This window comes from Prinia subflava, chromosome 1 (genome assembly GCF_021018805.1).
Source record: "Prinia subflava isolate CZ2003 ecotype Zambia chromosome 1, Cam_Psub_1.2, whole genome shotgun sequence".
Lineage (NCBI taxonomy): Eukaryota > Metazoa > Chordata > Aves > Passeriformes > Cisticolidae > Prinia > Prinia subflava.
The window spans coordinates 124,288,175-124,309,577 of record NC_086247.1 but is presented as its reverse complement, the minus strand read 5'-3'; the positions used below and the strand labels follow the sequence as shown (position 1 = coordinate 124,309,577).

At 35.2% G+C, this 21,403-nt stretch overlaps 1 protein-coding gene across 1 annotated transcript in view; it reads left to right on the top strand.

The window, feature by feature from the left end:
* Nucleotides 1–21,403, top strand: part of AHR (aryl hydrocarbon receptor) — a 62,788-nt gene that overhangs the window by 25,188 nt on the left and 16,197 nt on the right. The window contains exons 5-7 of the mRNA XM_063411151.1: nucleotides 15,029–15,144; nucleotides 18,627–18,716; nucleotides 20,506–20,629. Of these exons, the coding sequence (XP_063267221.1) occupies nucleotides 15,029–15,144; nucleotides 18,627–18,716; nucleotides 20,506–20,629 (330 nt within the window). The remainder of the gene's footprint in view (nucleotides 1–15,028; nucleotides 15,145–18,626; nucleotides 18,717–20,505; nucleotides 20,630–21,403) is intronic.

The following is a 21,403-nucleotide window of genomic DNA, read 5'->3' as shown; positions in this document are numbered from 1 at the left end:
CCTTCCTCTACTCATACATTATGGTATAGTCATCACCAGTAATATGCCTTTTTATTTCCTTTTGCACTTGAGTGTTTCAGTTTAAACATACCTGAGAAACCACTTATGCTTTTAGCAGGGTGAATTTTATTTTATTTTGCTGAGTTATTTATACATATGTACCACAAAGCTGAAACAGTATAGACTCATTTCACTTTTCCTAAATGGGTAAAATAACACAAATCATGAACTTTTCTAATAGCCTTGCACAGCCTCGTTGTTTTAGTTGAATCTTTAGGTCAGAGAGAGTTAAGAACTGGTTATGGAATATTAAAACTTATAGTGAAAAGATAGTAATGGTAGTTTTCTACTCTTTGTTAAATGTAATGTTGGCAAGATAGTAATGGTAGTTTTCTACTCTTTGTTAAATGTAATGTTGGCTTCGCTGACATTTAATAATTGGCTATCTCAGTTGCAAATATTTGATGTATGCAAAGGAGGCTTATAAAATTGTGAGGTTGCTCCTATATGTGTTACTAGATATGTTCTGCTAAACTTTATTTGTACTCCAGGCTTGCATTAGCTTTTGAGCTCTGCAGCCCTGGCTGAAGCTGAGTGGTGGTGAGTGTTGAGCTGTGGTGATTTACTACTCACTACTGTGTTGAAGTATCATTGAGTTTTACTTGAGCGCTGTATGCTGTGAGCTGTCAAAACTTAGAGGCAAATATGTTCCCTGCTAAAACTATCCAAGTGAACCATGTCCACTCTTGGGTTGGAAAGCAAGGTGGGGAAAAGTGCGTGAGGGCTGTCTCACCTTTCTAAATCAAACTCTTCAGTTCTTTGAACCATTGCACTCTTTGCCATCTTATTACTTGTGTTCTGCTGAAAGAATGAAAGTCACTCAACTTTATATATGCAGATATTTGAAGCTGCACCGCAGAATTAATATACTTTATCCAGAATGTGATTGTATGCAGGCTCTTCTCCAACAGACATGAAAACTGCTTAGAAATGGAAACATACTTCTATGTCCTTTTGTAAATTTATGTGATGTATTAAATGTAATGGTAAAATTAAATCCTTAAATTATGGTTGGCAGTAGTGTTACAGAAATGGTGATGTGCAAGGCAGTAAGGGGGAATGTGTATAGCTTTTGCCAAAAATTCTCATGTTGCTCTTCCTTTTTTTGTACTTTAAGGTCAGGGAAATTAGTATGAAGTTGTGTCTGGAATCAATCTGGACTTACTTCTACAAAGCAGTTTGTAGCAGCAGTATATTTGAAAAAAAATTATTATCAGAATATGCCCTAATTTACAAACTCTAATTAAAACACTCTTGGTGAGTTCAGCATCCTCCTGCAGAAAGGGCTGGGATGCAGGAAGGAAGTGAGGTTCCTCTCACTAACAGTCACCATCTGAATACTGCAGAGAGCTCTGTGTCATCTTTTCATCTGTCCTATATGCATCTCCCTTACTAAGACATTAAAACTAATAATAGATTCTCATTCTGGTGTATCAAAGCTAATCTTCAATTTGATGGATTAATTTTATAGCTAAAGTAAATGTTTTAAATATGGGAGCAAAACTTATTTTCTGTTAAAAGATTAAACAAATATGGGGAGTAGTTGCAACTGGATTATTTTATATAAAATATATATCTTGTCATTAATGACAGTTGTCAAAGGAACATATTTGTAAGTGTGACTAATAATTCAAATGGCTTAGTAAAGCAGATGGAGTCAATTAAGTTAAACTGTCACTAGAGTATTTCAAAGTATTTTTGCACTATTTTAGCTTACATTTTGAATTGTTAAGCCAAATGCATGTATTTCTGTAACTGTGTGTTGGGTTTTTTCCTGATGAACATAGTGAAAGAAATAGTTAATGTAAATCTTTTTACCTATGAATCAACTGCACAAAGATAACTTGGTGTGTATTTTGGGGAGGGACTGCTCAACTACGAGAAGTGATTTTGCTTTTTTTCTTGGCTAAATCCCAAATTTTCTAAGCATATGGAACAATTTAGCAGAAAATACATAATTATCAAACAGATCTGTCTTTGCCACCTTGAAAATTATTTCTTGTGGCATGGTAAATGAAACCTTATGTTTAGATTTTATTTCATTTGATCTTTTGCTGCTTTGGCAGCAGAATGCAAAAAGAAATGACAGATGACACCATTAAAATATGAGTTGATTTGTGCTTACTCTAATATGAATCTCAATATGCTTGATAAAGGCATGGCACAAACTTCTAACTGAAATTTTGAAGCAAAGTACATTTATCTTGGTAACAACATGAACAATCTGTGTAACTGTAAAAACAAACTTAATATCATGCAGGTGTTCACAAGAAAATATGTGCACATTATTCCTTTTATTATAAATAAAACTGCAATCAAATTTTGGCCCTAAGCTTGTTTCTGTTTCTCTTTTCTATGTGGAGGCCAATGTCAGTGATTGCCAATTCTCTATTTAAGTGTCCACTCTGTGGGCAGATATCCTTACAGATGTTGTAGCCTTACCTGTAAAAAACACTTTTTACTACACAGAAAATGTTTGTCAAGATTAATTCAGTATGCTCTCTTTTATGTGACTTCTGATTTTTCTTTATTACCTTACTAGATCTGAGTTTTCTAGACTAGATTATGCATTTCCCATGAAACACTCATCCCATAACAAAGTGGTCCCTTTTCAAAGATGGGAACTAGGTCAGGGAGTGATGTTGTCTCTTTTGGTCAGTGTCCCAGATGGAACATGCTTTCTGATTTGATCTTTCAGGTTTGAGAAAGATTTTTTTTTTTTTATTCTTTTCTATATGGTAGATATTTTTCAACAGGAAGTGTAGGTCTTACCTGTACCCCTAGATTTCAGACCTCTTCTGCAGTGGAAAATGATGGAGTAAGAACCGCCTCTAACAGAGGAGTGAATAAAGGCTGAGTTTATATCCTGATACTGCAAAAAAGAGCTGTGTAATTTTCTTCAGACCTGTAAAAGAGTCAGAGGCTACCAGCTGTCAGAAGAACCTGGATTTATGCCGTATGGGGAAAGAGTCAGGAGAAATCCAGTTTCTGCACCATGCTTAGGGTCAGGGTGAAGTGAGTGCCAAGCCATCCATGCATTCTTACCCATCCAGAGGGAGATACAGCAACCATGCATGGTGGGGCTGACGGGGGAACTTAGGAAAAGAAGTAGATACGCTATTTAAATTGGGAGTTTTCAGAATAGTACGTTGGGTATGGGGCCAAATTTCCTGTATCAGGTCCTTTGTACGGATCGGGCCTTCTGGAGATCTGCAGTACTCTGGCCTATAGCCAGATCCATCTCCATTGCAATTGTCCACTTTAAAACAATGTTTCCTGTTACGTAACTGTTTTCAGAGGTCTGGGAGCCAGACAATAACTGGTTAAACTAAAATATTAAGAATGTTTTTCACTTCAGTAGCTACAGTTAGTAAATACTGATAAGTATTTTTGTAAACTTGTAGTTGTTCTCATTTCAGCTTTTCTGGTGGGACTAAAACAAGTGATGTGGAAGGCTTTTTACGAGGTGGGACTTAGCTGTCTTTTGTTTCTCCCTTCTGCAGATTTTGGTAGGTTCTCTGGAAGCAGTCTTGGAGGTAGTGCTGAAGGGTACATTCCTGCAGAGCAGGGTTACTCCATTTATCAGTTTAAAACAACTGAGATTCTCCAGAAGATATGAGAGATGTCATCCAGTTTGTCAGATCAAGTTAAGGTCTTACAGATATAACAGGAACAAAGACACCCTAGAGAGTACATATTAGAGGAGATGACTGTGTTTGTCATGTTTAGCATGGCAGAAGCCTAGGGGTTGTGATTGCTGTCTGTGCATGTACCAAGTAGGGTAATAGCAAAAAAAAAAGGGAGAAGAGCTGTTGAATTTAATGGGCAGTGTTATCACAGGAGCACATAAGCTGCACATGATAAAATGGTCACTGGCAATTTGAGAATTTCTAGGAAAATAAGCAAAATAACCCTTCCTAGAATCTCAGTGCGTTGAGAAAGAAAAAAGACAAAAAAGAGGAATAACTAAGTATTTTTGAGATTTAACTAAATATTTACTGTGATGATGTGGTATAACAGCAGTTATTGTCTGAAAATGTTGCTTTGTCCCCTTGAAGACATTGCATCTTCCAAATCAGCTCTTTAATGGCATTTCAGGTGCAGTGAAAGTTGAACATGCTTCAGAAAGCATTTTGTGAGGAAATGGTAACTACTTATGTACAGCCTTTCCAATGCTGTAGTTTCTTTAGAAATAAAAATTTATGGAATTCCCAAACAAGAAAGGAATGCGTGTGAAATGAAGAGCTAGTGAAAGGGGCCGTTCTTTCTGAGCATCTAGCAAAGTCTCATGTTTACTGTAAAGCTGGTTCCAGTGGTAAAGCTGTGGAACCAAGCTATGTGGAAGCAGATGGAAATCCCTTTTAAATTGGGCTTTAGTATTGCCAACTTCAGAGATACAAAATACTGCAAAAATACACCATGGGCACCTGTGAGCTCCAGGGCCAGGTAGTGTCACAGCTCCAGAGAGGTCCCTTTTGCTGTCAGATTCTCAGAACAATCTTTGTATTTCTAGGTAGATTCAAAACAATCAGAATTTCCCCACAGCACAAACAGAAAACAAACAAAACCCCCAAACCCTCAGCACCCCCAACCCCTCCCCTCCCCAACCAAAAAAATTCTGCCAGTCCACACAAGCTGCATAGTTCTTGTAAAGTATGAAACTGCAACAAGAAACCGAAATCTTGATACTATCCTATCACTTATCTTTCTTTGGGTGTGTGGTTGCCCTCCAGGGCAATCTCATCAAGGCAGGAGCTTTCTGTGTTTATGGGTATCAGTGGTTCAATTAAGTGGTGATGTTCAATGAATAGCATTTAAGTATCTGTCTTGATTTCTGAAGCACTTCATTAAAAGTAGAAGGGAAGCATTAAAAATCTTAAGAAAATGTTATGTACCTTTTGGTTTTCTGAAAAGCTTATGCTATGAAAAGGATGTATCATTTCTGTATTTGGAATTATTTGGAATAGAACCTTAACAGGAGTGATTTTTTTTTTTAAATAATAAGTAAAATTTTATATATTAATTTTAGAATCTTAAAAATGTGAAATATTTTATGGTATTTACTTATGGACAGACTAGAACAGGCCCTCAATGAAATGAATCCCTCTGGGGGAGAGCAGATGACAGAGGCAGAGGTTCTTGTTACCCCAAGTCCTTTTCTTCCAGAGTTTGTCTGTGTGCTTCAGTGCAGCATTTCTTGCCTTTCTCTTTCGCTCCTCCTTGGGGTTGTAATGAATAAAATATAGTTTTCCTTTGCGTCACAGCCTAACCCTTAGCAACATACGTTATATAACGCTTGCTGTTGCTATTTCTGTTTTCTGATGCTCGGTCTGTCCTGCATGGCCTCCTAAGCACAGTCTTCAATGAAAGTGTCTAGGATAAAATCCAGTCTGACCTTTTTTCCCTTTTTCTTCTTTCTGTATAGGAAACCATTGAAATTTTTGCCTTGTTTGTTATATGGAGACTGTAACCATTCATGGGTCTTTAATTCATAAATTTTATAGTTCAACATAGAACGTCAAAATTGTCAGGAAAGATGATATTGAAATACAGTGCAGTTATAACCTTTAAGCTTTTGTAATCTAATGTGATTTTCATATGGAGCACTGAAATCTCTCTCAATTAGAGAATCTGAACTTCCAAATCTTTACTGCATTTATCCTTGCAATGCTGGTGGAGCTGAAGTGCTCCTGTTCTGGTTTCATGGTTAAAGAAATGAAGTGTACAGTGCCTGTATGATTTCCACCACAACGCACAGGAAGACGATGTCAGAACCACAAAACCATTCTTCCTCTCAGCCTTTAGGCATATTTTTGATAACTTCCTCATTGTCTTCAGCCTCTCAATCTTTCTCTTTCTTGCCTGCCTACCACCCTGCTGGCTTCATGTATATACTGTAGTGTATCTTATATTCTTATATTTACTTGAAAAGTATAATAGTGGCTGTTACTGTGTGGAAAATACAGCTAAGCCACAGATTCTGCATTGATTATTGCCTTCCTCATTTTTGTATGCAGTTCTGCTGTCTTAAAATGCTGCCATGACTGAAGCTATGGGGAAAGACAGATGCCACTTTTGCAGGCTGTTGCAGTTAAAGCATTGTTCTTTTAGGACATTTAACCATGAAGTTTTGGCTATTTCTCCAAAATAACAGTGGAGACCCAGTACCTTGTCCAAATTCTGTCTCAGGAAGTTGCTATGCATTTAGCCCATCATAAACTCATTAGGTAAGATCTAATTCCTGTCCTGTTTACCTGCTGTTACCTATTCAGGAGACTGAGGTTAGGGTTCGTTTCTTCTAAGAGGCTTTTAGACGGTATAAAAATAATGCCAGGAAGAGTTAGAGATGTTTCCTACAGGCTTTCTTATGTTTCAGGTGCTGGAAAGAAAGAATTTGTGGTTTTCTTCCTCCTGTTTAGTATTTACACATGTAGTCATGCATTTAGCAGAACAATAACTTTTCAGTACAACCAACTATTAAAATATATCTCCTTGTTTTATTATAAATGAGTTTTAGGATTTAAGTTATGGTCCACTAAACACACAACTTGTAAAACAGCAAATGAGTTACCAACTTGCTGGTTCACCTTTTGTAACTTCAAGATATTTTGAAAAGTAGCTGATATGGGCTTGTATTTTTATATATATATGTAGTTTAATAATTATTTAAATGAAAAAAATTGCAAATTTAAATGAAAATCTTGTTTTTTAGAAGATACCTATTCAAATAGTGTGTTCAAGTATAAAATACCATAAAATAAGTGGAATTAAAATGCTACACTACAGTATTTCTAGGATATGGTGGTTTGTCAATAACAGCTGTAGGGTTTAGAAACTTTTTGAAAGTTTTTTTTCTGCTTTTGTTTGTTGTTAGTGTCGGTAAATTTTACTAAGAAGAAAAAATAGATTTAGAGAAAGGTTATTTATTTTTTTTTCCCCCAGTAGAACAAATGTGTGTACTCATTTACTATCTTATAAGTAATCTTGTGATTCAGAAATGTAATTTCTGGCAAATTTGTGGCTCTCTTTGAGTCTTGGCCAATGAAATTTGATTGAAGTTTAGGTAGAAAAAAATGTGATACTCCTGCCAAGTTTTTGTCAGTTTTATGATTTATAGCTCTGAGCAGTGGAAACGTATCCTTGCCATAGACCTGGAAACCAAGTAGAACTGATCTGAACTCCAGACATGTCAATTTTGAAAGGCCAAGCACCAGACTTCCATATGCCAAAAATAGCTTTCATGCTAAATTATTTAAGCGTATTATTTGATCACAGATAAATGAAAAATGGTATTTTTCACTTTGGACCTTTTTTGTATAGTAGGGGAAACACAAGGTCAATTTAAATTTAGATGGGTTTTGTTAGGTGAATCTGAAATATCACACATTCAAAAACCATTGTACTTGGTATTGAGAAAAATGTGTGCTGCTTTTATTTCTGATGTATATTCATTATATTGATTGCAATGAAGAGACTATTTTAGATTCCTGCAGCATTCCTGAAGTAATGTGTACCACTTCTGCACTTTTCTCTTGTTGAGTGTAAAATATGTATGAGGACATGTCTGAAGTGTAAGTACAGCGGGGCCCTTGGGAAGTTCTGGAGCTGTACCTTGAGTAATTTCAGTCCAATGCTGACGGAATGTTTACTGGTTTATTTTTGGTTTGTAGGTCTGTTTTTATCCATGGTCTCTGAAATGTTCAAGTAGGATCCTTAGTAGAACCTTAATATTGAAATTTCTTTATCTTGGTCATGCCAAAAGTATAACTATTTCCCCAGAGTTTAGCAAATACATATGGCTATATTGTAGCAGGTGCTTTGCTGGCAGACACTATAGTTTCCTAACAGTTTTTATTGAAGCATTTTGTATTAAGACACTTTTAACCTTTGGAATCATCTGCTTTGGAGATGAAAATTTTCTTTTCCTGTTCTTAGCCTAAGCATTTTTGGGCAAGTCCTACATTTCTTCCTCCCTTAAATAAAATTTGTTTTGTACTTCAAAATCCTTGCGGATGGTAGATTTGTGCTCTCTCTGCCGTGTTTGATTGTACAGCTGATGAGTATGCATTTTATTTGGTTTGGATTTGGGCTAAAAAGAAAATGCTGGATGACTGGAAATGGAGGGGTGCTCATGCACAGAACTCGTAGTGCATCCAGTGCAGGTCTGTGACGCTGCTGGGCTCTGGTTGCAGTCACAAAATCTGCATGCCTGGAAATGTTTCATTTCTAGAGATTTGTAACATCAGTAAGCAATCTGTACCCGTACAGCAATTAAGTTATTGACTCTCAAAAGCCCAGGAAATGCCCAGAACCTGACCTCTTACCCTCGTTCTGGTCTCCTTTTTTAAATAGTGGAAATAATTTTTCAAGGTTTGGTTTGTTTGGTTTTTTTTCCCCTCTCTCTCGTTAAAACTTACTCTGGTAAAAGTTTTATTCCCTCTCAGTATCTTTTTTCTTCTTTCACCAATTATAACCTACTAACATTTCTTTGAAAGTGTTCATGGTGGTATGATTTATCTTCCTGTGATAGCTGCTTCATGGCATTTTCTCTCTCTTGAACCATGAATAATTTCTTTTAGGCCACATCATGAAATACCTGTCTTCTGTGGCTTATTGGTTCTTTCAGTAGCTTTTCCTAAATATGTAGACATATTTATGTGTTTCCACATTAGCTGAAAATATGCTTATGAATCAATGTATCATGTCTTCTAAGGCTGAAACTTGATTGCTATTAGTTTTTAAACTATATTTGGCTTTTTTACAGAAGGTAAAGGCAGCTCCCGGGTATGTTTTGTTGGTAATTTTTCTGCTTTAAAATATAGTATTTGAAAGCAGTTCAAGTATTATTTGAAAGCAGTTCCAGTACTGTCATAATTAGGTTCATTCATTGATGCTTAAGGGGGAGAAACGTATCCTTTGTTACTAATCACAACCAAATGTACAATTTCATCCTCATTTTGCTTATATTTACAAAATCCGGTTATTCAACTTCTATGACTGGTTTTGTAAGGTGTTTTCTTCTGATACTGCTCTGAAATCTTCTGATGCTGCTCTGCACATCAGAAAAGTCATGTATTTTTTACATTTTTTTATTAATTTATTTACATTTTGGAGTTTCAGTAGTAATGGAGAACACATGTTATACATTGCTCCATCCTTCCACGGTTTACTGTAATTTAGAAGCTGTACTTTAATTTATAATTCAGTTTGCCAGGAAGACTGCTCTTAAATTATTTCATCTTCAGACATGTAAGGAAGAAGAGCCACTATAAATCTATCTTGACAATTATTCAGAATCATAAATGTGAAAGTAGGAAATGGAAAATTTAAGGATGCCAAACACAGTGAAAACATTTTTCCCCCATATGTAACATGTTTTGCTTGTAAGTGCAGCCTACACAGAAGTCAATCTTGCCTCATGGAATATAGCTATGACTTTAGAACTAGTTATGATAATTCTGAATTTTATTTATTTTCTCTTGTATCTCTGAATACTGAGCAATCCTTCACAACTTTTATTACTAAAATGTACAGTTTTGCTTTCTAGAAGTGTAGCTATTTGCGAAATATAAAGTCAATGCATCTTTTATCTTCCTAGAAAAATAATTAATTGCATTTTTTCCTTGTGTTACTTAACTTTCATAAACATTTTTGCCTTGACAATGTCAGAGATTGCAGGTGCAAAATGTTTTTTATAATCTTAAGTAATGGAAATAGATAAGGTTGCATGTAGATACATGGGTGTGTATATATAATACGTTCTCCCACTGAAAATGGATCTTTCACTAGTATAAACAGTTTAGCTTATGTTAATGATTTAGGCAAGAGTTTAATATTAAACTACTGTTTTCTCAGTAGTGCCCTCCTTGCCTTGTGTTGGCTGGTGACCTTTGTGTTGAAGCTTAGCATTTGTTGCTGGAGCAGGACCACCCCGCTCAAGAGAACTGTTGTTTTTGTACAGTAATCTAGAACAGACAAGTAGAATTTATAAATCTACTGAAAAGGTTATGAAACGGTCTCAATTGGCTTTGACTGCAAACTTTGACCTGTTTGGCCAGATTTTGGAAACTGTGCCAAGGTTTGATTTAAAGCAGTTCTGGGAAGCTCTTTAAGATTAAATTCCAGGGCTGTATGACTGATGTGCTGGTGATACACTTGTGATATTAGACAAGTGTTGCTTCAATACAGTTTTAGGCTTGAATAGATCATTCACCTGAAAGTAAAAAATTGTCTCAAGTCTGATTCAAAGAAATTTGTTGCATCTCAATGTGATTTTAAAAGGTCTGTTTAAAATTTGGCATCTTGATGTTCTGTTCTCTACACCTCTCAGTAGTGAGCTACTCCGACTCCTCTAAAACAATTTGCTATGCTTTTTCTTTGGGGAAAAAAAGTAAGAAAAGGCAAAGGTTACAAACACATTGAACTTTGGTATGGTTTCTATGAAGCTTTTCAGCCAGCAGTTGCTGAAATGGTTTTATTCAGCACTCTAGTAACACGTGGCTGGATTAGATGAATTTTGAGATGGGAAGCTTAACCATACATTTTTTCACTCCTTTGATAATAAGAGACATTTGGTGTGTGAATGCTCTTGTTTCAGTGGAGAAAAATCTCTCCAGACTTCACAGCTGAGCACAGGAAAATGTGCATTTATGTCAGAAAAGCTTCTTAATTCACTCAACACAGAAAAAAAAAACCCTTTTATTTGTTTTTTCTCATTTACTTTGTTCTTTCTGATGACTTGAAAGAAAAATGTACGTTTTTTCCCCAAATTTAGTAGTTTCTAGATTTGAGAAAAACAGTATGAGGAACTTGGTTTGGCTGAGGTGAATATTGACAGTGTCCTGATACCCACTGATGGATGCTACTGTGTTGTTCTATGGTCCGCCATCTGATTATTGCATGAGATATAAGTCACATTGAGGTTAAAGGCATTTTTATTAGATTTCATTGTTACTGATATTTCTTTTGAATATTTGTATAAGTGTTGTAGGTGTGTCATTCCTTTCATGAATGGGGGAAGTGGAACAGTTTTTGAATGCCTTTGTCTTTAAGTAATTTAACCATATATATTCTTAAAGTAATAGTAAATTCAACAGTTCAAGTATGTATGCATTAAATCAGGCTTCTGCATGAGTGTTCATCCGAAACCTGGCTAGATAGTTGATAACATACACACCTTATGATGAATTCTCTGCATCTCCACTTACTTTATTAACTTTGCTACAATTAGTACAGGTAGGGCCCTCTCAAGTACATCAGTCAGAGTGTAATTGCACTTGCTCTGTCACAATTTTGTGATTCTCTGCTGTTGCAACTTCTGGCAAAGAGAATAAGGAGTCATCATTTACAGGATTCCTGTTGAAGGTGCTCTGGTAGCTACAGATGACTGCCTGATCATTGATTTTGCAAGCTGAAGTGGATGAAATAGTGAAGCTGGGACTTCAGAGCAGTGGCCTGTCAAATGAGGAAGTCATGGCAAAGGTTCTTATTGAGAACAGGAGTGACAGCATGGAAGGAGGAGGATGCTGGTTGTGGGTTGAAGTTTGAAGGGATCATAACCTACTAAGCACAAACCCCAGAGATCAGGTGTTTGAAGGTGAAAAAGACCTTTTTCATCTTGGACTGGAGTCTCTCCTGAAGGACAGTATAGAGATTAAATGAGACTGTGGATAGACTTGTTTTTTCAATAATTTTCCTCACAATAGATTACCTCCTGAATATCTCAGCAGACAATAATGAAATTAATCTATCATGAATTACTAGTTGATTCAGCAAGCTGCTTATAACTCATGCAGTTTCTTGTACTGACTGTTGGTCCCTGGAAAGAAGGAAGATCCCAAATACCTATTGTCCTTATGTATTGAAAATAATTTTTAGTGACTACTTACATGGTTTTAAAATGAAAGATGGCTTTTGGCAGCAGTTAGAACTCAGTTGCTAGAATTCTGTTTCAGACCTGAAGCAGTAGTTGTATGTCAGACATTACCTCCCCCACTCCATACTATTAGTCCAATAAAGTACACTGCATCTCCATGGAAGTCTCTTATCACCTGAATGTAACAGTTTAAACCAGAGATAAGAAGCCGGTAAATGCTGATGTAACCATTGTTATTTAATTTATCTTCGTAGATGTAATGTAAAAACAACTGTCTTTTACATTTGCTGGCTTGGGTACTAAAGCATTTCACACTCATAAGACAAATCTATCAGAATATAGATGTATATATATGTTTTTTAATGTCTAGAAAAATGTCACTGCCTAGTTGTCTTTGAGATTCAGTACTTCAAATCAGAGAAGTCTAGGCAATGGAAATGATGCTTATTGCTGAACACAGGATTAAATGACAATCATTAACCTACTTGGAAAGCAGGTGCTTACAATCCAACCCTCCTGCTAAAATTGTGTAACAGATGTTTCTTGGTTTGGGGTTTTGTTTTGCTTGCTCATTAGATTTTGGGTTTTTTTACAAGTTTAAGCAATTTTGCTTTATTTTTGATGCTTTAAAATTATTAATGGGAAATTCTGAGAAGTAATTTGATAGTGAGGGTGTTCTAGAGTATGCGTGCAGATTTTTCCTCTTTACTCTGTGGGAGTATTCATGTTTTAATTTCCCATATAAGAAAATTAAGAGGGGATAGCCCACAATGAATTCTATTTAATTCAGAGATTCAAAGAGATTAAAGTAATGAACTATTGTGATTATTTTGCCCGATGACATGAGTAAAATAGACTGAGAACTAGCAGAATACACATGGCTGGTTTTAAAGTAGGTGATATTGACTGTAATATTACTTTTGGATGAGTTATGCTTTTTAAGATTTACTTCTCCTTTCCATTACCTATTATTATATCTCCAGCTGGTCTTTCTGAGGCCATGTCATTGTGTTGCTGAGTCTGTTCAGCATTGCTGCTTAGCAAGGTGGTCCTCCCTGCTGTAAGGTTCCTTGTTTCAGGCAGCCTTCAATTTGACAGGATGGAAGCACACATTACAGGTGTGCATCCTGGCACCTGGGGTTCAGTGCCAGCGACTTGGGTGGCTCGTAGCAGGCACTAACAGGCCTGTGATTTATCTGTCAGAACAAGGTAAATTTGAATTTGGTTTTTTATTTTTCAGGAGTTGTATACCAAATTATGGCTATGCAGTTCTAATTTCCTTGCTATCTTCCATTTTTACTAATCCAGATTGTTGGCAATTTTCTATGTGCCTTGGTCATAAACAGCTTGATTCCGTCCACATTCTGATTTCTGCACAAGCTGTAGATTCCAATTCAGGAAAATGTTTAACTTTACATGTACCTCTCATGCACCTTGAATGTTAGGAATATAGCTACCAATGCATCAGATACATTTGAGCTCAGGATAGATTTTATATTTCTGACAGTATTTCATCTTATCAGACACTATAAAAGAAAAAACCCACTTGTATTTAATGACATACAGTACTTTGCAGAATGGCAAGCATGTTTAGGCATCTTTACTTGCAGCTTTCACTGGATGTGGATTTTTCAATAATCATACAATATAAATTTTAAAACATTTTCCTCTACTGCCTGTTGGCTTCAGGGATGTTTAGTGAATATTCTATATATCCTTTTGAAATAATGCTAGCAAGAGAATTGACTACAAAACCTATTCACATGAATTTGTGGCTCTACATCTGTGTGGCCTATTGCAGGACATTTTGACTGCCTTGTAGGAAGAACAGCGGTAGGGTTTTAATTTCAAAGTAAACCTTTAGATACAGTCTGGTCTAATTAATCAGTTAATGTCTCTTTAGAACACATTTTTCCTCTGTGGTGCCTTTGAGGTATATTTTAATGAAAACTGTCTGGCTTGAAAGTTCTTAGCTGCTGTGATAGCTTAAAAAAAGGGAAAGGCATCATTTATCTTTCAGTTAATTGATGTAGTGTAAAATATAATTTAATGTAATTTAAAGGTGAGTGAACGGAAGTTGTTCAGGATTCTTGACTAAAGTTCTGAACAGTGGAAAAAAGGTACAATTGCTCAAGTAATTTTAAGCTTTTTAGACACTACAGACTAATTTCAGATTTGAAAACTTCTCTTTTTTCCCCTCATTTTTGGAGCGGGGAAAAGCAGGTAAATTCTGAGTTATGGATGATCTTGGAGCATGTAGTTTTATTTGATAGCATCTTGTTTATTAGAAGAATTCAGAGATGGCAATGTCTTTTGGGAACTTGATAGCAATATGTTTGGAGCCTTCATTTCTTAGTCATTGGATGATTTTTTCTTTCAATTAGAAATATTTGTGATCTGAATAATGATGATTTATTGTCATAGTATTTTATCTGAAGCTGGAAAGAGTGCCTAATTGTTTAAAAGGTTTAAATTTAACTGTGACAGAAAATACCCATACCTTTTTGTTTGAAATACCTTTCTTTGTTTTCTTGGGAATTTTTGCTATTTAGCATGCATTGAGGGTTTATGTTTCTTTGCATCCTTTCCCTGAAGGGAGCTTTAGGTCTAGAGCAGACTTACCTGTCTGATGAACCATAGTTTGATGTCTGAAATTAGGTGGGATAAAAATAAGTGCAAGTGTTTTCTTACCTTGACACAGAGTTGCTATCATTGTAGGAGAATGGCCCGTGAAAACAAAAGTGCCCTTTATTTGTCACAAGAGTGACAAACTCTCTTAAAGAGAAGGAGAAGAAGGAAAAAAGGTTTAAAATAATGAGGCTTGGGTTGATTGCAATAATTATGATTTTGTTGTGAAAGCATTATATGCAGAAAAGAGAAGGATGACAAAATTGGGGGGTTCACTCTAAAGGTAAGGAAAAAGTTTGACATGGAGACAAAAATATTTCATTAGACTGAATTTTTATATATATATGTGTGTGTATATATATATTTAAATATTTTTTTTTCTTGCACAAAATAGCAGATCATTACCTAAATTTCTAGTGAGCCTTTCAAAGATTGGTTAAATTTTTTTTCTTTTCTTTGTTCTAGTTGCATTAAAATCATCAAGCTCTACCAGACCAGAAAGAAATGGCATTCAGGAAACCCCTAGAACAGGAAAGTGTGGAGAAGGGATGCAGATCCTGGAAGGAGAACTCCTATTGCAGGTATGTTTTGCAATAGACATGATGTATAAAGATTTAAATTAAAAAAAAGAAACAACCCAAACACCTGTATTTAGCATACTAGAATCTCAGTGATGAGATAGAAAAGTTTTCTTATTGTGAAATCCTTTCCTCATTTTCTTTAGGGTAATATTAAACAGCTCTTGGATTTTTTTTTTGGTGGTAGGGACTTTAGAGTGGCTGTTAGAATATGGGCTCCTCTTCAATGTTTCTAAGTAATTTACTGAGGAGGAGGGGTTGCGATCTCTTTGCATCTGTTAATAAACTTATTAATATAAAGGAACAGTTTTATAAGGGCCAGGTAAGTTACTAATTTACTGTAAATTTGGTGACTAATTGTCTGAAAGAAACAACTTCTCCTTCAAAGACCTTGGGCCTGCTGAAATATCTAGTTTTCTTGGTGATTTGAAAGAACTCAGCACATATAGTGTAGGTTCAGGAAAAAATTTAAAATACTTTGAATAACTTTTATATGAACTAATGGGAAATAGTAATTTTAAAAGTGTGGGGTGTTTTTTGAATTGTCTAGCCTGTTTTAATGTCCTACAGAGTCAAAGCGTATGGATAATTATATACTACCAAGTCCAGATTAAACTCAAGAAATTACAAATATAGGTATTACAGTGTTCTAACTAGTTTCACAAAATAGATTTTATGGAGACCTGCAGGTCCATTTGAAATATGTTGGTGGCTGTCTTCTACACAGGTTTCACACTGATGTAGCTATCAAAAGTGGCAAATCGTTCGGTCAGAGCCAATTGCTTGCTTAGAAAAAATGAATTTCAGTGTTGAAAGACCAGAAATGAAAACAGGTTCTAAGAATCCCACAAAACAATTATTTTAAATTGATGCTAATTGAAAATTGTTTTCTAACCAACTAGAACGACTAGGATACATACTTTATTTTCTAACCTTAATAAAGTATGACAAAAATCTGTTGTGGAGTTACTGCCAGTGAACAACTTCCTTTTATACAGAAGAAAACCTAAAAAACTGGAAAATATGGTTTATATTGGGGACATCTATTTCATCTGAAATATAGGGGGGTTTTTTATGACTTCTGAGTGGAAGTTATATGTGGGAACTCTTTTCCAGTATGAAAATTAAGTGGATGATATAGTTATTACTGAAAATTCTGCCCCTCTTGGGAAGTAAGTAAATTAACCAAATTTCTTAAATGAATTTGTTTTGTAAATATTTTATATATGTGAAAAAATTTATGAGAATGAATATGCAGATAGAGTTTTCTTAGGTTATGTAACAACTCATGAGTGTGATGAAATTGGGAATTTTCTAGAAGATAGTGGGAATCAGTAAGTTGTAAATATTGAAAGTCCTTCCACTTTGGCTCAGAAGTCTTTTGTGTTACACAGGTGAATAAATTATAGCAGATGATGAACATGTTCCTTATTATTATTCCTACTTTTTTTTGGTTTTGCCAAGGTGAAATGAAAAAAACACCCTCTTTATATTTGCATTTATTGTTCATCAGTTGTTCTTGCTTGCTTTTAACAAACAGAAAATTGTCTTTCATTTCCAACATAGAAACTATCTTGCCAATTCAATATATTGTGGAAGCAGAAATCAAATACATAAATGTGCTTTCCTTAAAAGCAAGCTAATTTTCCTTTAAAATTATTTAAATTATTTCAAATTCTTATTTTAAATACAAAATCTATTACAGCCCAACAAGTTTATGATAAAAAGTGCAAGACAAGTGATGACGTCTAAGAAATTTTTAAAACTTAATTCTCAGCAATGATGAACAATTTTGTAATTACCTCTTTATTAGGAGCACTGAGAGTAATTTTTAGGGGGACAAATATCATCTTCAGTTCTCCAGATTAATAGACTCACAGAGAAATTTCATTATGTGTTTTAAGGTAATTATTTTTGGATTGCATTTTGCAAGAACCTTCATCCGAACTCATCTCCCACTTATTGGTATATTCAGATACATGCATTTTACAGATTTTTTGGCTTAAATAATGCATCTGACTGTCTCAGTAACAATCCTGGCTGGAGATGAACTGTGTACCAGGGCCAGTGCAAAATGTGATTGAATTCCAGGTAAAGTAAGTGTAGGTAGCTCTGTATGAAATGGACCGGAATAGGCAATTTTAACATTTGAGACAAAGTTAGATGCTGTGCAGCTTGCAGATTTTTTATGTCAACCAGCTGAGGTGAAATGCCCTGCAGAACAGGGTTAGCAGAGGACACGAGCACCTGCCACTGCGGCATTCTGCTCCCATGAAATTGCTGCAAGCTTCATCAAAACCAAGTATTCTGTGGAACCACTTGAGATTTCTTGGATTGGCTATGCCATTTAATTTCAGATTATTGTTGATTTTTTTTAGCTCATTCTTTAGTCACGTAAAATTTACTAAACTTATAAGGAGTTTTTATAGAGCTAACAACTGTTTATGAGAGTAGATTAAATAATATCTACACATTAAATCGGAGTGGTTTACAGCATTTAAAGACCAGTCATTTAATGAGATATTTCATTTATATGTTATTACTTTGTTGCAGTGAAGTATAGGATATCCTTTCCTTACTTTACATTTTCTGTGTAGACTAATTCTGCATAAATAGGTTTTTTTTAAAAGTGTTTTGAGTATGCTGGCCAAATTTGCCTTTAAATGCAGCTGAGGAAATTAAGTGGCACAATATAGTCAATCCATCCCCTAGAGACTGCCTTTTGTTAAATCTTGACTGAAATGCATAGAAGTAGCTCGGCACCTTTCAGATGAGCTGCCAAGTCACAAATGTTCTGTTTGCTATCACAACCATTGCCATGGACTGTATTGATTGGGAGTTCAGATAAATGCCCTTTGCGTGACTTTGAGTGTGGAGCCGCCTGGTCTGCTGCTCCATGGAGGGGGAAATCTCTTCAAAAACATTGTTTACTTGCAACAGCCTGCTTTTGCAGAGGTTTTCTATTTTAAGTCAACTATAAAATGTTTTCTTGGACTGTATAGGGGATCTTGATAGCTTGATTTCCTGTCCACAGTGGCCTGTCTGTGCTGTGAATAGAATGGATTTTGGGACTGGGTTTGTGACATGGCTCTCCTTTGTGCTGGGGCTGTCCAAGGCTTGAGCCACATAAGCATTGTGAACTGACTGATATTAGATAAACTTACAGTTCTTCATACTACTGTCCCTCATCTTCTATAATCGAGAGTATTTAAAAGTCATCAACACGGTTTGTCTTCTCCACTGAATTAAAAAAAAAAAGTTTTGTTTTTTTTCATTAGATCCTGTTTTCTTCATTCTAATATATTTACAGTAGAGAGATGCAATGAGGAATCCTTCTGTTTGTGCCGTAGATAATGATCCTGCTGTTTGTGCTTTTGTGTGCTTCACATTTTGTTGGGGGACTACATTATAGGTAGACCTAGAGCCACAATAATGATCTGGAATTTTATCTCTGAAGCTGACAATTTGCTGTGCTTCTTCCCCAGGCATTAAATGGATTTGTGTTAGTTGTTACAGCAGATGCTCTGGTCTTTTACGTCTCTTCTACTATCCAAGACTACTTAGGATTCCAACAAGTAAGTTTATTTCTTCTGGTTTTTTCAGAGGTTTTGCCTAATTTCAGGGAACATCAGTGTTCATATTTAGGGTCTTAAATTTTTTTTGTAATAAAAATCTCAGGTACTTTAGGTTGTATTACTTGGAAACCATATTACTTTTCTATCAGCTTACATAGCCAGAATGTCAGGCCAAGCACAACAGGAATATAATTTCCAGAGCTGCGTTAGGCAAGATAGGAAATTTTCACACTTAATTATTCTTTACTGGAACAACTGTTTGAAATTTATACTGTGGTGTTACCCAGTTTATGATACTGAGTGAGACATAATTGAATGGAAAGGTAATTATTTTAATAGAAACCTTTCATGAAAAATTATTTCCATATGCCTTGAGATTTATAAATATCAAGTGAGTGATTTTGGTATTTTTAAAATTTGTTCTCTTGCTCATGTTTATTTATTTAATTATTAATTTCAAAACAAACTTTTTTTTTTTACTATTTATGGTACCAGTCAATTACAGCTGACTTCACTGGGCTTGAAAACCAGGTGCCAAAGTATTAAAGACTGAGGCACAGCAGGCAAAGTCTGCCTTTGTTAGAAAACTCCTGGGATTATTTTATGTGAAGATGATAGAATGAAGAGGATAGTTATTGTTCTCAACAACTGTATATCCATGGATATTGATAGATTCAGCTGCTGTCTAAAAATAGTGAGAAACCTTGCTTGGTCTGCAATTTCAGGTAACTGATAAGAGATTGGGGAAAGTTTGTGTAAAAGAAAATATTTTTAAAAAAACATTGTTATTCCTGAGTTTACACATTTCTCCAGTGTTGGGGAATGAAAAAAGAAAAAAAGCTTGGAAAACAAATTAGGCATAAAATTTGTGAAGTAATGCCAGTAAATCAAGTGCATGATACAGGAATGAGATCCTTAAGTTACAAAAATTAGCATTTCTGGCAATTTATTATGGAAAATACTGATTGTTTTATGAAATTCATCACAGCAAAATTTGACGTAGGCTTCTACTTTTGCCAGTTCATCTCAATTACATTAGATCTATGTTTCATTTAAATACTTTATGTTTATATAGTGGTTGGGGTTTTGAAACATGCCAAAAACCGGGATCTTAACTCTTCTCAGTCAACTGAGTATTTTCTTGAATATTTTGAGTGGTTTTCTTCCCCCTTAAATTCCTTTAAGTACTGATCCTTGCTATTGAGGCTTTGCCATTTAGATCTCATTCCTAACCACACAATTGGTAGTGGAATAAGGGCTTAATTAATTACATGTTTTACCCCATCCTTAAGAAGTGACAAAGTTTTCAGGCAAAGAAATCCACTGTTTATGATCTGCACTTAGTTTTGGCAGTTTGGTTCAGGGTCTTTACCTTCTTTTGTATTCCTGTAGCACCTATGGTAGGTCAAGTCAAGTACTAGCTGACAAGTACTTTATATTACTATTATATAAAATTAAATTATTTAAACAGAACTTAAGCACAGCATTTCCAGGCCTTCTTAGGTAAAAGCAGCTAAAGAAATAGTTGACATAGTGTAACCTTTTTTTTCTAAGGCAATATTTTTATTATTGTTTCCCATACAGTCTTGTGTGTAACTGAGCTGTTCTCTGAGCTGCTAAAAATTATTTAATGAAGCTTTGCCACCTGCATGTGATTGTATGTATTTATCCCTCAGCAAAATGGATTTTGCCATATCCATAAGAGCATTGTCATTCAGATGACTTGTATCATATTGTCATATGATTTTCTTATTGTCGTCCTTTCTCCCCTTTCTCCTTTTGTTCCCAGTCTGATATTATACACCAGAGTGTATTTGAACTGATTCACACTGAAGACAGACCTGAGTTTCAACGACAGCTACATTGGGCATTAAATCCTGCCCAGTCAGGGGATTCTGCTCCAAGTGTACAAGGTGAGAACAGAATTTATTGTTTGCCTGTCGGATTAGTTGTTTGTTTTTTGGGCTTTTTAAATTTGTTTATTTAAAGAAATTTAGATAACTTTTTATTAATAAAGGAAGAAATAGTGTTTTTCAAATTTATTTTAATTTTATGGACACATTTAGCCAACAGTGGGAATTACTATTTTTTGCACTTTAAATAAGCACTGTTATTCATAGCACAGTGCCATTAAAATACTAATTATACTTTAAATTGGAAGACTGTAATATGGAGTATAAGTGACAATGTTTCTTAGACTGATCAGTCTAAGAATGTGCTAGTTACAGTGTTACTGTAGGAAATAGTGCATTCATTGCCACATAGACCACTACTTCTTTTGGAGATAAAAGGGGAAGAGAAATAGAAGATTAAATAGATGAGCCTTTAAGATCAACTAATATGCATCTTAGAGCAGAGTTGTCACATGTTACTGGCTGATGCTTAAGTGAGCTGCTATATTGAGAAACAACTAAGGAGGAACATTGCATGTGTATCAGAGCAAAGATGTGTAGGTGCAGGTAATTGTGTAATACAGGAAGCATGTGCCTGCATCATAATGACAACAAAGCCATAGAGACAACTGCTCCATTTTAATGCTCCCTTTGCACAACTGTTGTTTAAACATGTTACACAGTTGTTTAAACATGTAAAATCTTCTGTTACTGTGACTTGATTATAGGGGGTTTATTAATCCATAAGAAGTCCATTTCCTTAATAAACCTTAAATTAACTTAGTTTTAAAAAAA